The following is a 14,769-nucleotide window of genomic DNA, read 5'->3' on the forward strand; positions in this document are numbered from 1 at the left end:
TTTAAAGAAATTAGTGGCGTTAAAACTAATTTTGTGTTAACGCGTTATTAGCGTTAACTTTGACCGCCCTAATATAACATAGAGGCTTATCCGTCGTCAGAACGATAGCCGATGGGTTCCGAGATTCCAAAGAGTCCACCAGAGTGAAAGTAAAAAAAAAAGTAAAATACACAACAGTAATTCAGTACAGATCATTATCAACTTTTTCAAGATGGTGTTTTGTGTTGCTCCAGATCTCACAATTCACAGCAGACATAGCAGATTAGTTTTGCCACTCAGTGGTGGGGGGGGGTTGTAGAGTTTAGCAACTCGTTAGCGTAGCTCATTACAGCTGCACCTGCTGATTGACATTGATCGTTCCACATTCAATGTGTATACCACAGCCGGCTTTGCTTTATTATTGGCCTATTACACCACATACTGTATTACTTGGCATAAATAGGGTAGTGTGAGTCACCAATCTTATCTTATGGCCTATGCACCACCATCAATTCAATCAGTTGTTTGCCAGATGGGTGTTTCATAGCCAATCACGAGGTTTCCTGGTAGTTTGTCATGTTGGTTTAAAAGAAATAGGCAGCTGCAGCAGTGAATCATGTCTTTATCCTGACTGTGTCTCTTACTATTACACCTTATGCTGAAACTGATTTGGACGATGCCCTGAAATAGGCCAGCCTGACTCACAATAGGCAGCCATTAATAAATGGGCCTGTCAACAGCCACGGAGAGGAAATCAGAGCAGCACTGACAGTTACATGAAGTGTCATATAACAGGTGTGGTGTCACTGTCGAAGCTCGTCCTCATCTGCTTGTGTTATCTGTAGGGCAGGCAGATAATATGTCACAGCTTACTTTATCTCCGTTAAACACATTCTCTGTTACTTCGCAAGCAAAAAAAAACGTTTTCTGAAATATATTTCTTGCTTTAGTTTTGTGTGAAATAAGTTTACTGGGTTTTGCAATTTACAATCACTTTCATTTTTATTATTACCGCATATTTTCACAAGACATGGTGGTTTTTATTGTGTGATTTTGCAACGCAGTCCTCCGTTTGACACAGAATTATGTCGAAAGTCACTCCCTTTTGATTTCCTGTAATTCAATAGCAGTGGGTAAAAATATTTGTGGGGGCACTGAGAAATATTAGAAGCATAGCAGCGGCAGGAAGTAGAGTCTTGAGTGAGTGGCCTGAGGCAGATGTAACAGTTTACCAGAGCTTCAGTCTAAGATGCAACGTAGAGGACTACCATGTTGTTGTTTTCTCCAAAGGGTTGAACAGTAGTGAGGCGGCTAGAACAGACACGAGGTGTTCGATATTAATCTGGCTGGAACTCGGGGGGTGCAGTTGACTAGCAGCAAAGCTAAGCTAAGGTTATAAAGCAGGTCAGCAGTGGAAGCTCTGTCCTTAAAGTTTTTGTGTGATTTTGTTTTCCGTATGCTCCTTAAAGGGGCTAGCCTCCGGGATTGCTCTTGTTTCAAAGGTCGTATGTTTGGGTCATGTCTCCAAACAGAACCACTGACCTCCTCTGACTAAAAGCTGAGATCAGCCTGGAGAGGAATGTAGGTTGTCACCAGAGCTATTTTGGCTATGTACAGCCGCTAATGATTGTGATCACACAGCAGAGCTGGGAGCAGTTGCTTTGCTTTCCTTTTTTCCCTACCAGCAAGTTTGATCATGCAGCTCTCGCCGACGCTGCAGGGATTAGAGAGTTAAACGAATGGCACGTCGGCTGCGTTTGCAGTTTGCGTCAAGGAGAAGCAACACGGACCCTCTGTCAGAAAGCCTCAGCAGCCATGGTGAGGAGAGAGGAGTCAGTGTGTCAGCTCGTAGCCCCGCAGAGAGTGTGGCGCACAGCTCTGTCCACTTGAAGGTGACTCCTCTGTCACCAGACTATGCTAATTTACAGCGGTACTCTTCAGTATTCATACCCAGGGTGAACACAGGAGGATTTAATAAGAAGAGCATTCTGCAGATCTCGCTGCAGCCCTGTGGAAAGCTCAGCGGAGAGCTGGATGGCAGTATAGAGGATGGAGACCCGGCGGCCAGTGAAGGAGGAGCAGGCAGTGGCTCTGACGGAGGCTCGTGCAGCAGCAGCATGGCCAGCGATGCCGGGTACTGTAGCAGCAACAGCATCTTTGAGCCAGAGGGTTCAGAAAAGCACCGGACCACCCAGGAGAGGAGTCGACCCTGCTGCAAGTCCAAGGTGCCGCTGAGACGGTGCTCCTCCTTGGTTATATTCCCAAAGAGCCCCTGCAGCACCCCACCTGCTTCTCCAGTCAGTCCAGTGGCTCTACCTGCTCTCCCACAGGCGAGGGGGTGTCACCAGTCATCTCTACAGACGTCTGCCAGCGAATTCTCAAAAGATGACGAGGACGTGAACTGCAGAGAGTCCACCGCCACCGCAGCAAGTGGCCATCGTCTCCCAAAAGGAAGCTGCTCGGCCGAGTCGAGGGACACCAAACACATGGTGCAATTTAATATTCCTTTACAGGATGAACCAAAAGGCAAAATGGAGGACAGGAGTAAAATAAGGGAACTGTCGTCAACTCTAGACAGATCTAATCGTCACTCGAGCAGCGTGCTGCTGCACTTTGCCCACCAGAGACCAGTGGTGTCCGGGAAGGGAGCTACAACCACGGCTACAGTCAATGTGGAATATCCCGAGGCTCCTAACCCAGCCACACACACCGAGGGTGAACGCAACCCTTGCAAAAAACTGTATCGTAGTACCTCTGCATGTCCGTTCTCCTCGACTAAACCGTCAGAGAAAAACCAAAAGGCCTGTTCATCAGGAAAAGGCCAGGAAAGGCCCGAGGAAAACCATTGTCACCGCGCCATACAAAGGAGCTTTTCCCTGGAGGTGCCCTACGCTAACACTGGAATTTCATGTCACGTTTCAAATCCAAAACTCAGTAGTCCTCACTGTCCACATGTGCACATTCATTTGTCTCCTCTCTGCCCAGCTAAGTTGCCTAGCTCTGTTACTGATGTAAACACAAGCCACAAAGGGAATAACACACCACAGAGCCCGGTTGAAAACACCAAGGTGAGTGTTAAGTTTCTTCATTGGAACTAGCTGATGCTCCAAAAGGCTTGAAACTTATCAATGACTTGAGGAGGCAAACAGCTCTCAATGAAGGATTTACATGACACATATGGAGCAACACTGTGGAGTCGGCTAGAATGTTGTCTAACTGGTTCAAGTAGATTCCACACTGCTTCGCTTTGACAGCTCCGGTGACACACTTTGACTTCTGCTTTCATGCACAGTGAAATTAAAGTTGGACTGTCCTGAATACTGCGAATAACAAATACATTAACATGTTGGCTTCATGCTATTATTGCTCTCCTATACCGCTCGCCATTCAAATCCTTAAAACTTCTGTTTACTCAGGGTCAGCCATTAGGCTCACCGCAAGCTAGAGCGACATTCAGTAACTGAGAAGATCGCTACAGCTAAGTCATGCAATTAACAAGCCCAATGTGGACAAACATTCAGGGGGCTTCGGTTACATTACAGTAAATCCATTTTCATATCGGTTTCCAAGAAAAAGCATGAATGAGAAGGAAAAGTTGCCCGTCTTTGGTCTCGTTTGTTTGTTAGTGTGTGTGAAGACGTGCTCAACTTTAGAATAGGTCTCCATTTTTACTATTCTGTTAGCGCTATGAGTAATCGACTTTAAGTATTTACCCGGGCTAATTTTAGTGGTGGGAAAAGCAGTGCCCCTTGCTGGTATAAATAAAGTGCCTCTGAAATATTCCCCCTGACTCCAGATAGTCTGGTGGTCTGTAGCACTGCCCAGTCCCGTGGATTCAAATTTAACAGCATGATACTAGAGCAGCGCAGTCATGCCAGCCATCTGTGGACATAGAGTGTGTGTGTCTCTGTGTGTCTCTGTGTGTGTGTGTGTGTGTGTGTGGGGTGGGGGTAATGTAATGTAGGCAGGATGGGAGCGTGAGCCTTTCCCAGTAAAAGGTTGGCGCGTTCCCTTCCCTATGGGTCCCCCTGCCAGGCAGTGTTTGTGAAGTATTAGGTGTCAGCCTTCCCCCCTGCATTTAGCAGGTTGTCAAGTGAGAAGGTCTCCTCTTTACCTAATTAGCCAGTCCATTTACTTTTAAAGATCTAAATTTGCTTTTGTAAGTCTAGATTTTATCTTCTCACTTTAAAATGCCTGTGAAATACCAGTATCAAGTGTATTCATTTCATGTGAGGGTCGATGTTCATAGTCCTTCGTGCATATTTAGTGTCACATCACACATCTCCCTCTTAAAAGTCTGCATCAAATACTACACACCTTTGTTTACACTCTGACCGTGTCGGCACACAACGGGGCCACAACAATGGGATTCACACTCATATAGGGCCGTGTATTGGCAAGAATCTGGCGATACGATACGTATCATGATAAAGGGGTTACGATTTAGGGCTGCACAATTAATCCAAATTTTATTGAAGTCACAATATGGCCTTCTACAATTTTCAAATCGCAGGAGGCGCGTGTCAAAATAACATTTTAAATTTAATATTGTCGTGCTGCAGAGATGTCCTGGCCTACTCATCATATTCTACAGACTTGCAATATCAGTCAAAATAATCGCAATTAGATATTTTTCAAAATCATTCAGCCCAACTACGATTCAATATATTGTGATTTATTGCGATTCTGTAAGCAAGGTGATATATTGTGACTTTTTAAAATCAATTTTTTGGAAACTATCATAGTATAAAAAAGATACCACCACCATATGCATAAAATCTGAGTAAAAAAAGGTTGTATTTTTTATACAATCTGAACAGTGGGATCTGCATTTGCATTTATCACAGTCCCTTTAACATCCAACATCATAGCACTACTTTGAGAGGGCACATACACTCAGAGGGAGCAGCTCTTTGCAAATAAAATAAAATAAAGTATTGACTGAGTTAATCTTAGCATATAAACTATTAATTAAAAATCAGTACAGTATTTTTGAGAATTGATACAGTATCACAAAACATAACAGCACGATACTCTATTTTTTTGTTTTTTAAACGCGTTTTATTGGTGGAGATGTATAATATGGTATGCAAGATTCAAAGGTACAATATTTACATTTCTCCATATGTAACAAATCACGATGGAAAAGAGAAAACACACACATAAAAGAAAAAAGATACTCAATATTTTTTATATTTTCTTACACCCCTAACACACAATAAGCACTGTATATCATAAGTCAAATAACTAGGAAGCACATTTAAAAAAACTAAAACATACGTATGAGTTCCTTTTACCCTAGAAATTGAAGCATTTTTTTTTTTTTTTTAAATGGGTAGTGTTTATCCTGACTAAATATGGCCAAATGAACTTTGTACTCACAAATGACTTTCCTTTTACAGCAGCAGTAAAGATGTTCACCTCGTGCCTACAAACAGTCCAACAACACCGTTTAATATATCTACTACTGTACAAAAAAAAAGGGGAAAAATAAACAGTTATAACAATTCAAAATATTACAAAGTCTACCTCTCCCTATATGGGCTGACTGTGTCATCCTTTGTTAATTTTAGCAGTGGTAGAGACAAACTACTGTGGAGGGTTCACTAAGATTTTTCAAATATTACAACATAAAGAAAGATAAAGCTGATAAACTATATAGTTGAACGTTTCCGTGGTGATGCAGGAAAAATTCCACAATGGAAATTTTTCTGAAAATTCCAGGTCTGCCGTTCTTATCTGCAGCACCCTCGTAACCCTGCATACCTCATCTCACCAGTTAATGAACAACCAGTCGTGACCACATCACACAAGGAAGGTGAAAACATGACTCTGCCGTATTTTGAACAAACCCAACAAGAATCAAGATGTAGTAAAAATGGCCCAAATTTAACTATGATTTAATTTCCTGTGTAATTAAGTTGAACATGACCTACATCCAGATTTGATAGCCTCAGCTAGTTTTGTGCAGCTGCCACAGTGTTTGTGGTTGTGGTGGCGGGGTGCATTTCCTTGTTCAAGCCTTCAGATTCCTTCAGAAGTGATAACATGTGGTTTAAAGAAGTCACTCACCCATTATGAAAAGAGCACAGCAACACCAAGTTTAACTGTTGGGCTTGAGCCGTAAAAACAGAAATGTAGCAGCCAAGAACAAAATGACCTCTTTGTTCCTTTTAAGAGTTAAATCAATATGTTTTGGTCATACATTCTCCACCAGCGCAACACGTGAACAGGCCATCAGACTTGGTGTTGCTGCCTCCTGCTGTGACAGCAAATGCTTTCAGCTGTGGAAAACTTCCTCGTTTTACAGCGTTGACATTACTTTGTCGTGATAATCCAACACAGTCTCTGCAGCTCTGGCAGCCTCATGAGTGCCAAAACGTATTTTATGGAATAGTTGCTCAGATGTGTACGTACATTCCTGATCAGGATGGCTCATCATCAAACACTTTGCCTGCTCCATTAACATTTCGCTGCGTAGCTCTTCAGACGTTTAGGTTTCACAAGCTGCTGTCCACCTGTTAAAAGTAGTTTGTCGTTGCCGAGCTAAGATGGATATCACTGAGCTTGCTCCACAGATGCCCAAACATGTGTCTGTAGCTGTTTGCAACAGCCTCATACAGTACGTGGTCAGCTTAATGCCACATGCTAAACTGAGTTACAATTATGGTCACACTTGAACCTTCGGGGATGCTCTGAACAGACATTTATCTATTGCTATCTGTTTATCTTGGGCAATCTTGTCATGTGTCCAAAGCATACACTTCCTCTTTGTTAAGCTTGGCCTCACCTCACCCTGCATCCACAAAGCTTCCAAGGAAAGAGTCGGTTTCACTTGATATAAAACTCTGTTTGTTACTAAAATAGAATTGACCTACTTGACTTTTGAAACCAGCTCGGGCAGTCAGCCTGTAATCGTTTATGCATTACTGTTTATGAAATTGAAACTGGGTTTTAATGAGACAGGAGGATCAGTTGTCCCAATTAGTCCGCGATTGTTTGTATAGTTCAGTTTGTCATCGTCTAAGCACACTGTTAAAAGCTATGAAGGGCAGAGTGTATCGACATTTAGTTGTTAAGATTTCTAAGAACTACAGGTTATAATTACATTATATTAATATTAGAACTGGGCTTAAGTGTAAGCTCAAATATACTGTGGTTTTAGTAAAAATGGAGCTCAGATGAAGGTTGATCTGATCACTGCCGACAACTGATGAACTGATGTGAATGTGACACTAAAATGTTATCCTGCTGGATGTGCTTGATTTTAGGGCTGCAACTAACGATTATTTTCATTGTTGCCTAATCTTTTGATTATTTTCTTGATTAATCAGTTAGTTGTTTTGTCTATAAAATGTCAGAAAATGGTGAAAAATGTTGATTAGTGTTTCCTTAAACCCAAGATGACGTCCTCAAATGTCTTGTTTTGTCCACAACTCAAAGATATTCAGTTTACGTCATAGAGGAGTAAATTTACCAGAAAATATTCACATTTAAGAAGCTGGAATCAGAGAATTTAGACTTTTTTTTTTCTCATAAAAAATTACTCAAACCGATTATCAAAATAGTTGCCAAATAATTTAATAATTGACAACTAATCGGTTAATCGCTGCAGCTCTACTGAATTTATTGACTTAAATAAGATATGAGAAATGATGCTATAATATGAGATTACCTCTCAGTTATAATGTGAGACAGGACACTGAAGTTTAGAAATGTCCTTCAACTTTGTATTAAGTTCAAAGTCTTAGACATGGCATTCTTCATATTTTATTGGGATGAAAACAGTGTATTGTGTTGTATATGAAACAACACTACTGTCTATTCTGTATACACACACGTATACGTATATATTGTAAATCTCCTGCACACTGGCTGTTTGGAAACAATACCTAAAGAAACACAAATTCTAACTGTTTTAATATCCTGTAGACGGTGGTGTGCAAATAAATATAACCAACATTAATGCCACTGAGACTTCCTTAAACACATCAGTATTTAAGGAGACCTCACTGTCAAGGAAACACGGTGCAAAGTGCTGTCTCACAGTGCATTGTCACTATAAAAGCAGCTGCCCAGCAGCTTGCAGAATAGTACTGATAATACATATTAAGGCTGGGCAATATGACGATATATATCAAAATGTTATCAAAATGTCTATCGTATATATTTTTTTATATCATTTCTATCACTATATGGGCTAGGCCTAAATTTTAAAAAAAAAATTTCCTCTATTATTTCACCTAAAACTGTTATGTTCATTTTGTACTCAAGTTCTTAAAATGAGAAAATACTCATTAATTTATCAAGCATATAATTCACACAGGAATATACAAAAATAGGCTTTACCATGTGGTTATTTCATTTAGACTATTTATTTATTGAATTACCAGAAAACAAGCTATATTGTGATATATGTCATTATCAATATATGAAATTATCTTTATATCGTGAAAGAAGATTTTAACCATATTGCCCAGCCCTAAATATGCTTGACTTACCAGAGCGTTTTTAGGATTTGCTGCCTTACTTGATAGTAAACTGGATATTTTTTACTTTTTTGGACAAGATAAGCAATTTAATGACATCACCTACAGCTTTGTAATTTTTCACTATTTTCCGACATTTCATGCATCAAATGATTAATTGAATGATTGAATGATTGAGAAAACAATCTGCACATGAATCAATAATGAAAATAATTGTTAGCTGTAGCCCTTCTTTGTACATTTCCATTTTAACTGTCAGTCTTTGTCCAGAGAGACTTACTCAATGGCAGCACTTACAGTTTTGTAAGACTGAATTCCTACATCAACAAAATTATAGGGCTGCAACTAATGATTGTTTCATTATCGAATATTTTCTAGATTAATCGTTGGTCTATAAAATGTCAGAAAATAGTGAAAAAAGACCATCTCAGTTTGCCAAAGTCCAAGGTGATGTCTTTAAATGTCTTTTTTTGACAATCCAAAATGCAAAGATATTCATATAAAACAGAGAAAAGCAGGAAATCTCCATATTTTAAAGCTTTTTTTTGCCATTTTTGCATGAAAAATTATTATAAGCGATTAATCAATTGTCAAAATAGTTGGCGATTATTTTTCTGTTGATCAACTAATTGATTAGTCAACTAATTGCAAGCAATCTCAGCTGTTGTAAGACTTGTGTGCCTTTTTTAGTTGTGTCTTTTTAAGTGCTCATTAATAAAATATCCAATAATTACCTTTATTCGCTATGATGTAGTTAAAGTTCACATGAAACCCAAAATGGGTCCAAAAATATATATATACAAATTAAAAATCATTCTAAGACATCAGTGACAACTGTGCTCATCAAACTAGTTGTAAAATCTTTTCAACATTAAAAGCGGAGATATTAATATGAGTTTTAAGGGTCATTGCTGATGTGCATGTAGTATCTCTTAACCTGGACTTAACTGTTTTTCTTGGCTGCACAATCAGACATGCAAGGGCAGGACGAAGGAGGCCTCCTTCCATCTATATTTGTTCACGTAAACACTCTATACCGCTGTTAGACAGTTTGACCTGCCGCGGGTGTTAATTTGGTCACAAAGCTGACTCCCTCAGTGCGGTGTGTGTTTGCCTTTCCAGACTGTAACGGCTGTGAATGTGTGAAGAGTTCAAAGCAAATTATCTGACAAATGCTACATTACTTTGGTTCCAGTCTCTCTAGCATATAACACAGTGGAGCCATTCATGGTGGGCCAATAAACACATTCCTATCTAGGAAAAGTCAAATGACTTCCATTGATTCAAGTAGGAAAATAGTGCAGTGTTCTGTTTAATCTATTGATTAAAGGTAATTTGTTAGAGGGACGTGTGAGGAAATAGATGAGACAAAGAAAAAGGCTGATAGAGATATGATAGGAGATAAAATACCTCTACAAATCACTGTAACAGGCACACAGCGTGTTCCTGTGGGGACATTACAGTGTTCCTCATTACTCCAAAGACGGCTGAGTAACAGGACATGTCTCGGACAGTCCTCCGTATTTGTGTGTGTGTGTGTGTGTGTGTAGAAGGAGATAATATTGTCATGATCCTGACATCTATGTGTGACTCCCTCTCTCTCTCTCTCTCTCTCCCTCTCTCTCTCTCTCTCTCCCCCTCTCTCTCTCCCTGTCAGACACGTGATGACTTTCTGGGACAGGTGGACGTCCCCTTAAATCAGATACCGGTGAGTCCTTGGTTACAGGAAATCCTAGTTCTTTGTATGTTGACATCTGTGACTTGTTTAAGTTCACGCAAGTTAGAATTTATTTTGTGTTTAACTGTACGGTAGCTCTGGACCTCAATCTCACCCATGTCACCTTGTAAATATAAACACGCAGGCCCTTATTCTAGTGTCTGTTCCGCATCGTTGTCCATAGTTTTGGAAACACAGTCCGTCATGTTTATGTTACCTTCCTGCTTTTGTTTCATTATAAATACAACACCCACAAATTAGCCCCCATGGTACACTGTCCCCACCATCAGTATCTTTAAATATACCGTGTTATGACACACTGCCAGGCAGTAGCTTTATTCACGCCTCTGTGGAAATACTTGGAGAATTAAAGATTTCCTTTTATTGTTTTGTTTTTCCTCAGACAGAAAATCCTAATAATGAAAGGCCATACACATTCAAGGATTTTCTGCTTCACCCACGAAGGTTGGCATGATTCCATGTTTTTTTACTCTTTTGTCTTTCCCTGTTTTACATTCCATTTTACACGATAGGACACAGTTCATACTTTATTTTTGAAACATCCCTGACAATATTTATTTCTTCCTTGTTCATAAAAATAAATTCATCTGTTGGTCACGCAGCCACAAGTCCAGAGTCAAAGGTCACCTGCGTCTCAAAATGACGTACCTGCCGAAAAACCCGGGTTCAGGGGAGGAAACGGCCGAACAGACTGAGGACACGGATGTAAGTTTGGCTAGTGCTTCTGTGGCATTAGGATATTGTCTCCATCCTGCTTGTGCTGCCTTTTAAAACGTTTTGTTTATGTCGTGCAGCCTAGTTGGGAGTTCCTGGAGGCTCAGGACATGTCAGGTCCCAGACAAAGCCAGCTGCTACCTGCTCTGTCCCCTGGCTGGGAGGAGCGGCAGGACAACCTGGGAAGAACCTACTTTGTCAATCATGAGAGCAGAACCACACAGTGGCAACGACCCACAGTCCAGTAAGACTGCAGCTCCCCTCACCTCAGCAAAGTTACATCGTTTTCCTTGTTCGTGCAGTACTGATAGTGTACGTGTGTGTATGTGTGTCCTAAACAGGGACAGCGATGTGCAGATGCAAAGAAGACAGAACATTAATATGGACGCCGAGCAGGCCTTTATTGCACGCAGGCAGATCTCAGACCACGATGAGAACAGCACGCGAGAGTCTCCTGAGGTAATTTTAACACCGTTTTTAAAAATGCTTTTTAGGTGAATGGGTGAGGGAAGGACAGGATGGGTTCTGTTAGCTGTGCAGACGCCATGTTGAAGCCAGGTGTTGCACTGTTGGTTATAGTTCTGGCTTGTCCTCTGAGGGCTTTGGCATAAACACTTGAGGAAATCCACTTTCTAAACAAACTAACTTTTAGATTTACTATACAACAGAAGACTGTATATTTGAACTGAGTAGTTTGGCAGAGCTGTTGTTGTCGGATCTAACCTCGGATCAGTCCCCCACTGTGTCTTCTTGATGACCCTCATCTGTCTCATCTGTCTCATCCAGAGCTGGGAGATCATTACAGAGGACGAGTCCACCTTGTACCACAGCAATAACCAGATCACATCACCTCCACCCCACGGGCCTGCGGAGTTCGGCCCATTCCGCGACGAGCTGAGAAACACTCGCGTTTCTGGGGCCACAGCTGGCGAGCTGCGCACCTCCCAGACGGTGAGTCATTTTCTGTGCAACATATGGTTCTGGTTACCGGGAAGTCAGGGGAAGAGAGACTCACAATGAGATTAATAGGAACCACACGCTTTCAGTGAGAGAGGAAGAGAAGAGTGTATAGCACAATAATGGCCAAGTGATCATTGATGTCCTTGATGTCCTTCCTCTGTCCTGCAGGATCATGCTAGTAATTCAAGCCATTCCAGTCTCAGAGGAAGTGCCCAGACTTCAACAGGAGAGGAACATCCTGTTAATCCGGTGGTGAGTATTCCACTCTCCGATGAAATCACTCCTTCCCACTTTTTTACCAAACCTGTATTACATCAGGATGTTGCCGTTTGAGTGGATGGACTTAAAGGGACTGTTTGTAAGAATCAGAAATGCTTGTTAACAGCGACACCTGTGGCCGTTAAGTCAACGAAAGTCAGCGTCGGGCTCGCGCTTGCTCGCTCTCAATAGACATGAACGAGCATCGCTCAAAACAGTGAGGCGTCACACGTCAGCTAAAACCACAATATCACTCTATATTTCAGCTGCTTGGCAGTAATGTTAGCTGACCAGACGAGTGTCTCTCCATGAATCACTGCTGATCCTAGTGTTGTCTTTTCCTGCTTCAGCCTCCGGGGCTGAAGCAGGAAAAGCGTAGACACACGCAAGCGTGCATATGCGAGCACGCATGGGAAACCGACCCGGGTGATTTATACGTGTAAAAAGTTAAAAACAGTCCCTTTTTAAGCATTCAAGATTCACAGGTGTTTACTTTAAACTTTCAGTTCCTGTGGTGTGGAATTTAGTTTTGGGGAGTTTATATGTTTCGTTGTTGGTATTGGGTTACCCAGTGAGCTTGAGGTTTTCTGTATTGATCACTTTATTCATGTTTTATGTCATTCAATAGCTGCTTCCCACCTCATCTGGGCTGCCTCCAGGCTGGGAGGAGAAGCGAGACAGTAAAAGTAGACGCTATTTTGTCAACCACAACAGCCGAACCACTTCATGGACTCGACCCGTCATTCAGGTATAAAGTGTTTTCATTTATTCTTATTGATAATGATAGAGGGCAAAGGTATGTATGTATGTATGTATGTATGTATGTATGTATGTATGTATGTATGTATGTATACTGACACTCAACTGGCAATTTTTAAACCAACTTTCTCCATATTATATTTTTTTGTTGGACAGAAAACCTCAGAGGCCCCAGCAGGAGCAGGAGCAGGAGCAGGAGCAGGAGCAGGAGCAGGAGCAGGAGCAGCAGCAGCAGCAGCAGCAGCCGGAGCAGCAGCAGCACGGAGTGGTGCAAGTGTACGCCAGAACCTGACTCCGCCTCCGCCCTTACCGCCCATGACCCCCGAGGAGTCTCCTCAGCACACCCCAAGCCCCGAGGCCACACAGGATTCTGGCTTCCTGCCGGCTGGTTGGGAGGTTCGCAGTTCTCCCAATGGAAGACCCTTTTTTATCGACCACACTACTAAGACAACTACCTGGGTGAGAAAGCAGCAGACTTCAGATGTGCTTTTACCTCCAATCATTAGTGGTGACCACCCACTTGGGGGTGCAGTTTCTTTAATGGCCACAAGGGGCTGGCTCCAAGAAAGCCAATAGAAATACAAACACACAGACAATATTTTATTTCCACAACAAGAAAGGGTCTCAATTGCTAAGCTTTTAAAATGTGTCATAGTGGCAACTTAGGGTGCTTTCACACATGTTGTTCGGTTCATTTGGTCCAGACCAAGGGGGAAAAAATCAGTCACGGTTGCATTTTAGTTCTGGTCCGATTCCTGTTCGCACTGACTTTTTACAAACAAATCAGAGAAGCGAGCGTGAAGTTATACAGACTGACTCGATTGGACTGATTTGGCGATTGTCATCCTGCATCATCAGGACCCGAGTTGGGAATCAAATTCTAGTGAGTGACAGAAGTTTAAGCAGCACTTTAACGCTCCTCTAGTGTGAACGCATAGTCCGAACGCCGGGGAGCGCACAGACGTGGACATGATCGGCGTACTGTGAGATCGCTGTCGCACACTGTTGAATGGAGTTAATGAACTGACAGGGGACACAGAGTCGGATACAAGCACAGCAGTTTTAACAGCTTTTGACCTATTAATTAGGTAAAATACACACGCTGATGTGCTCATATACATGGCCTTAAATACAGATCGCTTCCTGAACAGGTGTCAGGATCAGCAGATAGATTTATTAGTAGTTCAGCTTTTGAAATCATGCTAAAATCACATATCTGCTATCATAAAATCCTGTGGTTGGTTTGTTGGCTTTTCACATCCAATGTGAAAGCACCCTTAGTTGGTAGTATCTCTTTCTTGTGTATTTCCTCTTTGACTGAAACACGTCCTGTTTGTTTTCCTATGAACAGGAAGATCCCAGGCTGAAGGTTCCTGTGCTAATGAGGAGGACAGCCTCACTCGACCCGTCTGATCTCGGCCCTCTGCCGGTAAATTCCGCAGTTACAGAAAATCAGTAACAAATCAATTGAAAGACAGTTTTTATCCCCAGGCGTCTAGACTATTGAACAGCGAGCACTTTAAATAACGCACAAGCACTTCACCCACAGTGACTTATTTATTAATTATTATTGTAGGATTTCCTCTTATTGTTGTCGCCTCTTATTTATTCTTATTATACATTGTTTTTAAGGGATGAGAGAGCCAGGGCACATGCATTTCATTGCATTTGAATGTACAACTGTACTTTTTTAATGTGTATGATAATAAACTTGAACTGAACTGAACATTTATAAACTTAAAGCTTTAGATCTCAAGCAAAAAATCCTATATGGCACCTTAATTGCTCTGTGTTGTAATATATAATCAGAGCTGGTGGTACTGTCTATTTTATTTAATAGTCTAAAGCCAATTTATTCAAGAATCATGTGAC

General features: G+C 41.5%; 1 protein-coding gene across 4 annotated transcripts in view; it reads left to right on the forward strand.

Annotated features, from left to right (window-relative positions):
• The window catches only part of nedd4a (NEDD4 E3 ubiquitin protein ligase a), a 34,560-nt gene that overhangs the window by 12,629 nt on the left and 7,162 nt on the right, over window positions 1-14,769 (forward strand). For 2 of the 4 annotated variants that reach the window (XM_037795455.1, XM_037795463.1), the window contains 10 exons: window positions 10,126-10,176; window positions 10,589-10,650; window positions 10,809-10,911; window positions 11,001-11,164; window positions 11,262-11,379; window positions 11,707-11,871; window positions 12,049-12,132; window positions 12,767-12,886; window positions 13,054-13,356; window positions 14,249-14,326. In XM_037795455.1, coding sequence (XP_037651383.1) covers window positions 10,126-10,176; window positions 10,589-10,650; window positions 10,809-10,911; window positions 11,001-11,164; window positions 11,262-11,379; window positions 11,707-11,871; window positions 12,049-12,132; window positions 12,767-12,886; window positions 13,054-13,356; window positions 14,249-14,326 — 1,248 coding nt within the window. Of the gene's footprint in view, window positions 1-1,195; window positions 3,048-10,125; window positions 10,177-10,588; window positions 10,651-10,808; window positions 10,912-11,000; window positions 11,165-11,261; window positions 11,380-11,706; window positions 11,872-12,048; window positions 12,133-12,766; window positions 12,887-13,053; window positions 13,357-14,248; window positions 14,327-14,769 lie in introns of those variants that run through there. The other 2 variants (XM_037795441.1, XM_037795448.1) reach the window with 2 other exon arrangements.

This window comes from Sebastes umbrosus, chromosome 2, assembly GCF_015220745.1.
Source record: "Sebastes umbrosus isolate fSebUmb1 chromosome 2, fSebUmb1.pri, whole genome shotgun sequence".
Lineage (NCBI taxonomy): Eukaryota > Metazoa > Chordata > Actinopteri > Perciformes > Sebastidae > Sebastes > Sebastes umbrosus.